Source organism: Leptidea sinapis, chromosome 12 (genome assembly GCF_905404315.1).
Source record: "Leptidea sinapis chromosome 12, ilLepSina1.1, whole genome shotgun sequence".
NCBI classification, from domain to species: Eukaryota; Metazoa; Arthropoda; class Insecta; order Lepidoptera; family Pieridae; genus Leptidea; species Leptidea sinapis.
Genome location: NC_066276.1, coordinates 2,822,865 through 2,835,756, shown reverse-complemented (window position 1 = coordinate 2,835,756; position 12,892 = coordinate 2,822,865). Strand labels below are relative to the sequence as shown.

The 12,892-nt window shown below is 36.3% G+C and overlaps 1 protein-coding gene across 1 annotated transcript in view; it reads right to left on the bottom strand.

The window, feature by feature from the left end:
* Positions 1-10,970, bottom strand: part of LOC126967054 (nucleoredoxin-like) — a 55,652-nt gene extending 44,682 nt beyond the window's left edge. The window contains exon 1 of the mRNA XM_050811384.1: positions 10,417-10,970. Within this exon, the coding sequence (XP_050667341.1) occupies positions 10,417-10,782 (366 nt within the window). The 5' untranslated portion in view covers positions 10,783-10,970. The remainder of the gene's footprint in view (positions 1-10,416) is intronic.
* Positions 10,971-12,892: the final 1,922 nt, after the last annotated feature.

Here is a 12,892-nt window from a genome sequence, read left to right as displayed (position 1 = left end):
AGATCTCTCACATGGAAGATACTCTACCAATCCTAGCACAATGAAACGTTGTTACAATTGTAAGCCAAATTTTCAACGAAAGGACTATAAAACAAAATAAATGTAAAGTTTTGAGTACGTTTGAGAGCTGAATAGAGTCGAGTGGCTCTAGTCTGCTCTAAACTATAGTAAAGCAAGCTCTACATACAATGTGTGTACGGCTGAACAAACGAAGGCAGAAACAACGGGCCTGTGTTCTATTGATTCATCTCGGAAACTGATGTTTTTAAGTTTTTTTATATTCGGAAACCAAACCAATTTAAGCTTGTTTCTGCAAAACATTGAATCTATTTAATATGTATTATGAAAAAAAAAGGATTGTGTGGTTTTATGAAACCACGGTAAAAGTGAAACTTTTTTTCACATTATAGACATTTAACTAAAAAGCTCACTAACTGTGTCGTTGTTTACCAAAAGCAAATAAAAGTTTTATTTTAATAATTACAACATTTATATTAAACACTGACAAAACAAACAAAATAGCGTGGAGCACTGGCACAAATGAGTAATAATCGTCTATACACTACACGGTCAGCTGCTGCGAACTATAGGCGCCGCCCGACCGTCACGCGACATGCAACACACAGACGAAAAAGTTTGAGACGATGTAATAAAAGCGAAGCGAGCGGGACCGGCTAGTATTGTTATAAATCTGTTTACTTAATCCGTATATCTATACGTATAATAAAATCTTACCATAGTAAAAACTGGATCTATATTCAATTTTACTGAATAGCTTTAATTCAAATTCAAAATGCAAAATCTAAGCGGGTATAGAACATATTTTTTTTATTCAAATTTGGAACGAGTTTATTATGTTTCGCCATGGTTGGTCGACAGGTAAAGTATGATACAAAATAGTCTAGTTGGCAAACTAGGGTATCGAATTTGGGTGTCGGTGTACGGGTATCGTAATAATTCACTCTCATAATTTTTTCCCTAACGCTAACGCGCCATAAGAAGTATAACTTATAAATAAATAAAAGTAATTCAGATTATTTTAAGGTTACACCGTTATATCATGCAAAAGATAAAATAACTGATTTTCGAAATATTTTATACATCCTGCCGATTGTATCAATGAACGCTGCTAGTGTTCAGTGGAGAGTATCGGAGTCGCGCAGTGGAACAACAACTTCCTGACTGTACCAGCCTGTGCGTGCAAGATATTTTGGACTGGCTTTATAGTATTGTGTATTGTTGATATTAATATTAATAAATCTTTATTTTCAAGTAAATACAGACTCAAAATCATGTTAGTTAGACTTAAAAAACTACGTTAGTACTAAGATCTAATCTTAACTAACTGCTTACTATTATTTGAGTGACTATTTCTCCATTCCATTAGTGATAGAGCAGCAGTGACTCATATATTTGCAGTCTATCCTGCTGCTAATCATCTTCAGGATGCCGTTGGTGTTGCCTCTTGTTCTGCGCACCAGGGAACTACATCTTTTGCGCATAGTTGCGTTAAAACAATCTACTCGCGCCGTCGCAAACATCCCCGATGCACTACAGAAACGAGGCAACCCCAGTAGCACGCATGAAAGCATTGTTATATTGCACGCGGAGGGGCATGTGACCAATTTCATATCCAAGCGTCGTGTTTGGTCACGGTCTACAGAGCTACCTGCATTGTTACCAGGTAGATAATTTAGATACAATTCATTCGCCTCGCCCCAAAAATAAAACCAAAGAGCTTCCTTATTAAAACTTTTAGATAAAGCAATTCAATATAAAACACTTATGACGACTTGGTTGATCCCGATGACGTCGACGACACTATTACGAACGCGGCACCATCTAAAGGGTAAACCTAGAAAAAGAGATGTTCCGCAGGGTGCTATTCTCGGTCCTTTGTTGTTTTCTATATATAACGTCCTACCTTTTGTGGCAGACAATTTGCAAGAGATTGTATTGTTTACTGATTATATTCTACTTATTTTTAAAGAAAAGCATTGCACATATATTGATGACGAGGTGAATAATGTACTCAAAAACTCTCAAAGGTTTTTGAGTACATTATTCACTTTGGTTTAAGATAAGTAATTTCTTTAAAACAGTAAACATAAATGTTTACAGTACACCGAACACCTGCTTATTACATTGCAGAAGATAGCTGTATATCAGCTGGTTAAAGACAGTCTCTGAAGAAAAAATAAGAAAAAACATTATGAATGTTCAGTGTATATTAATGAATTTTTTTTATATATGCTCATAAAAATCGGGATATTTTTGCTATAAGTAATAGCTGGTTATAAATTCTAGTACGCTCCATAAAATACACTACAAAACTATTGAGTCTTAGGCGGCAAAAGAGACATAACAATATAGCCCCAGCATTTATTAAGACGTTGTCTCTAAATAAAAATAAAAAGATTATTAAAAAATGGCTCTCCAGTACCTTAGTTATATTACTCAACCACAGATTATTTAAGCGATGTGCTAAATTCAAACATAAGTAATGACTGATATAATGTAATGTTATGATGTTTGCATTCGCATATTTGGGGCACGTACTCAGGCACAAGAGGTACGAACTCCTACAAATCATCATGATGGGAAAAGTTGCCGGAAGAAGAGGCGTAGGTTGTAGAAAAAAGTCTTGCCAGCGCAACATCCGAGAGTGGACAGGAATCGCGAGTGTGGCAGAAATATTTCGCTTCGCGAAGGACGAAACGTTAACATTACAAAGTTGACTGCGATCTTCGCTAGTCGGAAAAGCACGCGAAGAAGAATGATATTTAGATACATATGAAAGGAGAGTTCCTTGTGCAGTTACTACTCTCTCGGCAGGCCATTAATTTATAATGCATAATGATTTAATTGACTTCAAAAAATTATTCTCAAGGTATATCAATGTTGAAGATATAAATGTCCTTTACAAGTTCTTATGACGCCTTTTATAAGGAAGATTTATTAGTAAGTAAATTTTGTTAAAAACTTCCAACAAGCCGTATGTAGTATTTTTTTAGTATCTTAACTTGTGTAAAATATATTTATTTATTTATTTAGATTCACCAGTGGTAATAACAATACATTTATAATTATTATGCTAATTTACAAGGGTCTTATTACTACATGCATTACCTTTTAAGGTAAATACCGCATGCTAAATTATGTGTGAAATAGTTACATAAAATAAGTATAAGTTATAAAACAACCATTCTATAATGTAATGAAATTAAGAAATTAACAAAATCTACTAAACAAGTCAAGATAAACGTATTAAACAAATAAAGAATTCTTATTAATTATTTATTTACAATACATATTTTTTACATTTTTGCGAAACCTTGGCAACGAATCACTGAATGGGTTAAAATCGTTTATAATTTTGCATAATCGCGACACAGGTGAATTGATCCCCAAAATAGTTCTGCGAGAAGGTTTTTCAAATAAGTTCACAGGTTTACGTGGACATCTAGGCACTCTATAATTAAACATAGACACAAGAAAGGAGTTGTCATAAATGTTGTTAATACTTTTGTTTAAGAAAAGTAAATCCAATATGTCCCTACGTTGTTTCAGAGTTAGTATATTAAAATATGTAAGTCTTTCAGAGTATGTTGCGAGTGATCTAGATTTCCCAATTGAGAAAGCCAAGTGATAAAGAAAACGCTTCTGGATTCTTTCGATTCTGAGACAATGGCAAACGGAGTGTGGTCTCCAGACGGTACTGCCGTATTCCAAAATACCCACAACCAGACTTTTATATAGGATCACCTTCGTACACCAGTTTCTAAAAACTTTGCCATTAGAAATTACAAATAACAGCATTTTAGAGGCTCTGCTTACAATAGAGTCTGTGTGCGAATTATATATGTTTGCAGTTGGTATTTTTTATGTAGAAAGCTTACCTTTTGTTAATATGAAATAATTATTTTGATCTCTACCGACAGGGGTATACCGACGAGGGTTATTGTTATTATATTTATTTAACAGCCCTGAGTTGTAGATTTCAGTTTCCATAGTGCTATTCTTCCCAAAATATATAAACCGCGGAGCTTTTATTAACATTAATTAATTGCCAGTCAAAAGTTTGCAAAAATTTTTAGTTAACATTATTATTTCGCCTCCTTCAGGTTTCATTAATTGTTAAACCTGAAAATATAACAAAAGTAATATAATTTATTCAGAGACAATATGGCGGAAAAATAGAATACAAAACGTTCTGAGAGGCTTCCCTTTTAAGTTTTATGAATTGAAAATTCGTAGATAGTTAAAAATTTTGAGAAGCGCCGAATTTTCGGCCGAATAATCGGTTGATTTACCGAATAATCACTGAATGTTTTAATTATTTAAGTAGTGGACGTCTTCCGGCTTTCTTAACTTAAAATGTTCAAGATATAAACAAATTTTCATTCTTAATATTTTGTCCGTACTATGTATATATATATATAAATGATATAAAAAGCACATCGTCAGAAAGATAAATGATTGTTGAACTTATTAAATATTATAATATAACTCGCTTAATTGCTATTTTTACATAAATAAAAGGGTTTTAGTGGCTTATAGTGTGGATTTATAGAGTCCGCATGGCAGGGTAAACACAATAACTTCTGAAAATATCGTTTTATAACTCAATCTTATTATTAATCTCTTCATAAATTATGTGGTAAGACATAGAATGTAAATGGCAGTATAAAATATAACGTTTATGTATTTTTAAACAATATTGATAAAGAGTCTGTAAGTAACTATGTAAGACGTCATTTGATCATTTTTCTCTGCTGTTCAGGAATAGTAAAACCTCATACGAGTATACCGTTATATGTATAGGCAGTAATCTTTTTTATGAATCACGACCCTTGGCCGGCCTCCACAACAACCTGCAGTCATCGATATAAATAATAATTCACTAGTCGAATGAAATTCGGTGTGACAGGTAAACCGCCCTTAGTGGTTAAGAGACAAATTACTGTTTCAGTCACAGGACACAGAAATTCTTCTGTGTTCTGTGGTTTCAGCGCTACAGCAAACATTAACTGTATAAAATTAACAAAACTACTTGTACTATTATATTATATATTATTTTATCACTAAAATTATAATTTTGAAGTAGTAACTGTATGGCTATATGTAATCAATCACCTACATTTGGCCTGTGCAAAAATGTTTTTTTAATTTTTTTTCCATATTTTGCTTGTATAGCATATTTTATTGTAGTAGGTATGGTAAATAATTGGAAAATAGTTTGTTTTTTCTCGCAAGTGTGTTAAAAAAGTGCGTATAAAACTCGTGAGCGTCTTACTCACTAGACACTCGGCTGATTTACACCCTTGCCTACGTCTCGGGCTGCAACCCACAGCCTCGTGTATAATGAGCAACTTAGCTTACTTGTATTATAATATACTATTATTTTATATCCACCAAGCCGTCTTTGAGTAATCGTTACATATATTATTATGTATATTACCAACATTCACGACGAATATTATAATCTTTTACAATTTGAATTCAGTTAAATAGAGTGACCATCTACCATACATCTCCTCGATTATCGCATACCTATTAGTTTAAATGAAAAATAAGTAAGAAGATAATAATATAAATAAGAAAACAAAATTTATGAACGATGCGGGACTCGAACCCGCGACCTCTCGCGTTCCGTGCGAGCGCTCTTTTCAATAAGAGAACCGTTCGAGTGACGTTTCGTTGATAAATCTTGTATGTCTTGTTCAACTCTCAGGTTGAGGTTTTCATCTACAGGATTTACAGAACTGTTAAACTTCACTTAATTTGTGTAATTAATCCCAGAAGTGAGGGTTTTATCACTTTAAAAAATAACTAATTGTTAAAATAATAATATTAATATATATGTGAAATTCCTATTTTTAAGGTTCCTTGTCATTTAAATAACAGAATCTTATCGGCTTTTCGTCTTGCCAACTTACATTAATCCTTTTGCAGAAATGAGGGTTATATGAGTTTTATTATTTCAGCATTTCGTAGACCGGAAATAATTGGCAGTATTACCCCCGACCTTTTCCTCCCACGCTCCAAAAGTAATGGTTTGTCGGGAGTGTTTTTAAGTGGATATAGTATATCATTGGTTATCTCCGGGTTACCAGGATGATGCTTGAGCTTGGTTCCCTAGATAAGGGTAATAAATTTATCGATGGGATAAGCAATTTGGACGCTGTTTGTCTCATCTGGCAGACACAGGAACTCAGGCCAATTAGTAATAGTAGTAAAAAGTAGCTATTATAAAAAGCGGATTAAAATTTAAAATTTGAAAATGAAGTTTTATACAGAGATAGACTAGAGCTTGGAAAAGGACAGGCTACCTTTAATTGCGAAAAAAAAAACGGAGGGATTGAAATAGGAGACGGAAGTTTGTATGTAAACTAAAGTTAGTAGTAAAACCATAAACTTTGTATTTAGGCACTTGATAAGAAGTAATTTATAAACATTTGCTCGAGCATATTTGAAACTTTGACCAACATGGGGGTGAAAAAGGATATTAAAGTTTGTAGGGAAATACTATTAAAGAAACTGCCCTCAATGTAAAGGGATATCCGCTGTATCATAGAAGAGGGCCACCAGCAGCGGATAGAGCTGTTTGTATGTGTATTATCTGCAAAGTGTCCTAAAAATGCAAATGCTGCCCAAAGTAACTATTCCACGCCGACGGAGTCGCGAGTAAAAGCTAGTATTACTATGAATTCGAAAACCGAAAACACATTGATATTTGGCGAGCGATGATTGAACCGGGTTCACAGTAATGAGAGGCCACAGAACAGAAAAAACTAGAGAGTCAACGGTTTTATCTATTGCGCTACCGACTCTTTGAATAATTTCAAATTTGATGATGATTTTATGCCAAAACCTAATCGATAATTGCAAGAAGGACAAAGGTTCCTGAAAGGGCACTTTATGCCAGTGATCTCCGCCATCCATAAGCATTTTAGCACTTCAGTGCATCAGCACTGGTCAAAACATAACCCTTTAAATTTTTTATTAAAAAAAACTCTGTACTAAGGCTTGTTGTATAATATTAGTTGTTATAGTTTAACGTTAACAGTAACGCTGACTTTAACATAGACTGCGGAATGTGTTGCACCATGCGTTCATTGGTTGCACCATCGTATTCCTTGGCATAAGTAAAGTTAAAAAGTGAAATATCAAGTCTATATTGAACTTGTATTTATTTGAAACTTTAGACAGGTCGCTATTTAGCTTAACTTAATATTAACAATAGCTTTAACCGGCGAAGATTGGACGGTTACAGTTAACAGTTAAAGTTATGACGTCATCTAAAAATTGTCAAATGGCGCAAAATATTTTTTGCTTAACCGGTACTTAAACATTTTTGTGATTGCTAAAGTTAGTTGATGCAACCCAGCCTAAGAGCGCTTCCGATCCGAATCCGATCCGTACCCGTGAAAATACGATCCGAAGTAGTCGTAAAACTATTTGTATGGTAGTTTACGCTCTAGATCCAGCTTTTGTCACTGATTTCTTGCCGTCAACAGTTAGAAATAGTTCAACGACTACACTGGACCGTATTTTCACGGGTACGGATCGGATTCGAATCGGACTAAAGCGCTCTAACGGCCGTTACTATCGTTGACTTTTCTGTCCCAATAATCTTATCGACTGTAACTCACCCTATCCGTTCACATTGTCTGTCAATGGGCGACGACGTATAGCTTACCAGCGATAGAAGTTTGTATGGAAATTGCAATTCACGCGTCCCAATATGAGGCGATAAGAATGACATATCATTAAAATTGGGACAGCTTCAGATTATTGACAGCTAATTACAGACAGTAGAAGGTAGTAATTTATCTGTATCTGTAGATAGTATATTGGGAACGGCCGTTAGTGTTCAACGATGTTAGCAAAGTTGACACTATTCTATACTCTATTTAAAATACTCAACATAGGTACTTCATACTCGTTATTTTATTTGCTTATAAAAGATGTGGCTCCCTAGAATGTCTATTCAAAGTTCACACTGATTTCAAGCACGAGTTAGGTACCTACGCGATTCCAATCAACACGCTACGCGAGGCCAAGCAATTCGATATTTTATCCATCTTTTCGGGTTCCGTACTGAAAAAATCAGAATAGACAGAATTTCACATAAAATTTTAACATTTAAATTATATTGTGTACATATCTTAGATAATTCATTTGATTAGTGTGCGTGACAAACTACGTCTTACACTCGCGATTTGTATGACACTTTTTGTTAGTGTGCGGACTTGCTTAAAATAGAGGTTAGTTCTAAATTCAATTATTTTCGACGTTTTCACAGCTGTCATAGTCATAGATGTATAACGACCGAACCCTATATACTATCTACAGATAGAGATAAATTACTACCTTCTGCTGCTAGTAATTAGCTGTCAATAATCTGAAGCTGTCTCAATATACCCGATAAGTCATTCTTATCGCCAGTTCACTGTTGCAATTTCCATACAAACTTCTATCCCTGGTAAGCTGTACGTCGTCCCATTGACAGACAGCGTGTACGTATAGGATGGGTTACCGTAGATAAGTTTATTGGGGGAAAAAAAAGTCAACGATAGTTACGAGTTTTTATCTCAAGTAGGCCACAACCGGAGATAGACTGAATATTGGGAATGGCCGCTAATATATGATACAAGTCCCTATTATATGACTCTAGCCTACTTTACCCGAATGTGCGATATATACCCGATTCAATAATCGCAAAATAAAGTACCCAGCGCGCGTTGAAAAAATTTTCATTTCAAAATTAGAATGAGACAATTTCTTAGATACATCTAGACGTAGAACGAGTGTCTATACCAACTCTGACGTTATAATACTAATTTACGATAACGTGTCACTTTACGATACCCCCGGGAAGGTGGGAGGTGGTAGGTGTAGGTATTATGAACACCCCGCAACCAAGCCCCTGCCTCTTAGCAATAATTATAGAGGGGAACGTGCTTTACTGCATGGATAATTCTTACGACTCCCTTGAATAGTGCGTTCCTTTTTAAGTTACTTTAATTTATAGTCTTTTTTTTATTATTTAAATCTTAATGACTTTCAGACATTAGTGTCTTTATAATTCAATAGAGCATTGGGCTACAGTAGTTCTACCATAGAAACAAAAATAAATTTATAGCTGCATAGCGTTTTTTTTTATGAAAATAAGGGACAAGGTAAAATGCAGTGCCGCTCAGGATTCTTGAAAAGCCCATAATTCTGAGCAGCACTACAATTGCACTCGTCACCTTGAGACATAAGATGTTAAGTCTCATTTGTCCAGTAATTTCTCTAGCTACGGCGCCCTTCAGACCGACACACAGTAATGTTTGCATATTACTGCTTGACGGTAGAAACAGGCGCCGTTGTGGTACCCATAATCTAGCCGGCATCCTGTGCAAAGAAGCCTCCCACTGGATAATATAGAAGATAGTATACATTGAATATTTATAGTATTTTGGTAGGAGTGAATACTTGACTGATTTTTTCTGTTGGTTATGTTGTTAGGTTAGCTAATTACGTAAAAACTTAAGACAGAAAGGACCCAAGTAAGGATTAAATAAACTGACCGACTTGGTATTACATGGATTTGATTTGACAACTTTTTACGGTGGAGGAACTAAGTTGCGAGACTTGGTTATTTAAAAAGTTATGTTTTTGATAGCATAATATTTTTTTAGATTTAGTAGCAGTTATGTGCAATGTTCGTCCGGGCCGATAGTGGTACTTTACTTATCGTTGTACTCCGGTTTGAGGCGTATGTGCGCTACGCCTTAGATAGCTGCGTTGTGACTCATATTTCTACTGTTTTGAGTAATCAGGTGGTCGTTTCGTCATTTGTTTTCAAAAAAAGGTGTACTTACATATAATTAATGTATAGTCTCAGAAAATTGTGACTGGCTATTTTGTATTTTTGTAAGCATTTTTATAGGTAACATCATTTAATATAAGGCGCAGTTGAAAATACTTTTCGAACTACCAACATACATTTTAACATAGGTACTTTATTTATTTATTTTTTTGTACAGTACTTACTTATTATTTCTTACTTAATATTCTTCTTAATACCATGATTTGACGACTCCTATAGCCCAGTAGTTAATGACCCTGCCTACTGAGCTAGTGGTCCCGGGTTCGAATCACGGTAGGTGCAATCATTTATATGATGTATAATGAATATGAACGTTTGTTTCCGAGTCTATGTATATGTTTACATGTATTTTTGTCTGTTGTCTTGTACCCTATACTATACAGGCTATGCCTAGTTTGAGGCAAGGTAATTTGTGATTGTGAAAAAAAATATATAAATTTATAAAATGCTTAAAAAAAGTAAGTACTTGTCTTCAATGCCGTAAAATAAATCAACTAGTGCATTACTATTTACTCTAATATAATTTGTAATTTTACCTTTGTATCAACGTCGTGGAATGGAACAGCAAACCAGGGCTTTCCGGTCAACGTGCGTCGGAACCCGGCCTCTCTCTCTACAGGTCCTTCCGGCGTACCAACATGGGCCCATAGCACCACTTCTACGACTTTCAAACCCGGACTAATTCGTCTGTACAATTCCTCCAAACGTACACCAAAATCATCACTAGTGTCACTTATATTTGCGAAAGAGAAGTAAATACCACATACAGCACCAGCTTCTCCTTCCTCAACACAATCACCCAAAGCTTCTAAAGTTGGTATACTCTCGTATTTGCCGCTCTGAGTACATGGTGAATCGCATTTTATCAAGTAGCGTCCAAAAAGTTTTTCCCGCCAATCCATTTTTAAATTAGTTTTTTCGAATGGCAATGGTTACTTTACATACAGCCAGTGTTTTGTTTATTTTTTAAGACCGGTTTACAAGGTGTGATTTTTAAGTTCAAGGCCAGTTTAAGTTAACTTGATAAATCCGAGCGTAAGTTATATTTAGACGAAAGCTTGTTTGCGAAGCAACCGTCTTGACGCGTAAACAAAGACTGACTAGCTAGAGTTCAAAGTGGGAGGATCGGAGGAGGGAATTGAGCGACCCTCCCGCAAAGATTATCAATTCACAGAACCGACAAACGCAATAATCACTATCATTGTTACATTATTCACATATTTTGCGGAGTATAAAGGCCGGTAACGCTCCTGTGATTTATTTTCTGTAGTAGAGGAGAATGTGGGCAGGGCCGCGATCACTTAACAACATTTGATAACTTTAAATCTGTTGGGTAAAAATTTTTGAATGTGTTTATTTATGAATACAATATTTAAGGATGATTTTGAAGGTTACCCATAGTCCATATATTTCTTAATTTTCTATTTTATTTATTTGGTTCGCTAGCATGTATGATTGGCAGACTTTGCTGGTTACTAACGTGTATAATGTATATGTAAGTAATGTGTATACCTGAATAGTTTAGTGGTCTTTATAGTTTTAGTGGTGTCATATGTATTTCGCTTAGTGTTGTGAAATAGGATTCTAGATTAATATAATAAATTAACGATTTAAGATGTACTAAATATTCATAAATACTTATGAATATTTTGTGTTACTATTGTATAGTAATCCTGGGGTACGCCTGGGAGAAAAATCAATAGGATAGTTGGATGTAAGTGGAGGCTAAAGCCAACTCCAACTTATGTCCGCGTCGCCCGATCGCGTGCACGATCACGGTCAGTTATGCTCGGACTTCACACGGGCGATGTTACGCGTCGCACTATCGCGCCAAAAACATCGTCTACGGGTTAACGCGATGTTCGTGGCTACAGCTACGCAGCCAATAAGGCCTTGTCCAGAAAGGGTGAATTCGCCGCGAATCAATCGCACGTAAAACGCGCGTATGTTGCGTCCAGAAGGAGCGTACTAACGCGCGAGCATTTTGGAACGGAGCCAGTCTAAAACATCGAGTTGAACGAAGCGGTCTCGTTGTGGTTAGCTTACTATCGCTGGAAGAGACAGAAACGGAGGGAAAATAGAATGTATTTAGTACATCCAATTCTTAATGATAGAATGACACATAGTTTGTTTGAAACTTTGTATCCGAAATTAAGACAACATGAGAAGAAATTTTTTAACTACTTTCGTATGTCCGTGAATCATTTGATGAAAATATTAACACCAATTCTTCCCAAGACCTACGTTTTAAAAACCTATTGGCATAATCAGGTGATTCCAAATCCCATATCGCCGGCCTTTTCATCTATTTCGTCTATAAACAATTCCGTGTCAAAATTTTGGGGCTCCATTTCCCTCGATACGTGCACTCGCTCTAGAGTTCGCGCGTTAACTGGACGCAACAAGGCGTCCTTAGTATCTCGACTCGCGCGCAATACGCGCGAATCAAGCGCGAGTCGAGAGTCTGGCGTAGTGCACGCGATTTACACGCGTATTTTGAATTCGCGCGATGCTTGTGGACGCGATGTATTGATGTCTAGTACCTCGACAACGCGCGTATGAATTCGCGCGATACGATTCGCGACGAATTCGCCCCTTCCGGACAAGGTCTAAGATCACCTACCGCACGACCGACGCGTGAATTATGACGAAGCGGCGAGGTGTTGCTTCGTAGGCGAATGTTGTCGCGACAAAACCTTTTGTAGCGCACCCGCTTGCGTTTACCGACAGTGCCGCGATGTGCATTCGCCTGCGCCCGTTACACACTGCGATGCGACGAAGAGCGTGGCTTCACTACGGCTGTACTGCGCTTTAGAGCCTTCTGATGGTGGGTGAGTGAGGTACCACCGGCGGCACAGCCATTCTCCCGGCCCTGTTAAGCCGCGCACTACTAGGGCAAATCCTCAGCGTGAGACTGCCTACGGAACGTTACCGCGAACTCATTACACCCACCCTGATGGAGGACTTCTGAATGGTCCGAATCGTGAGTGAAGCCAAAAGTTTGAATAATTT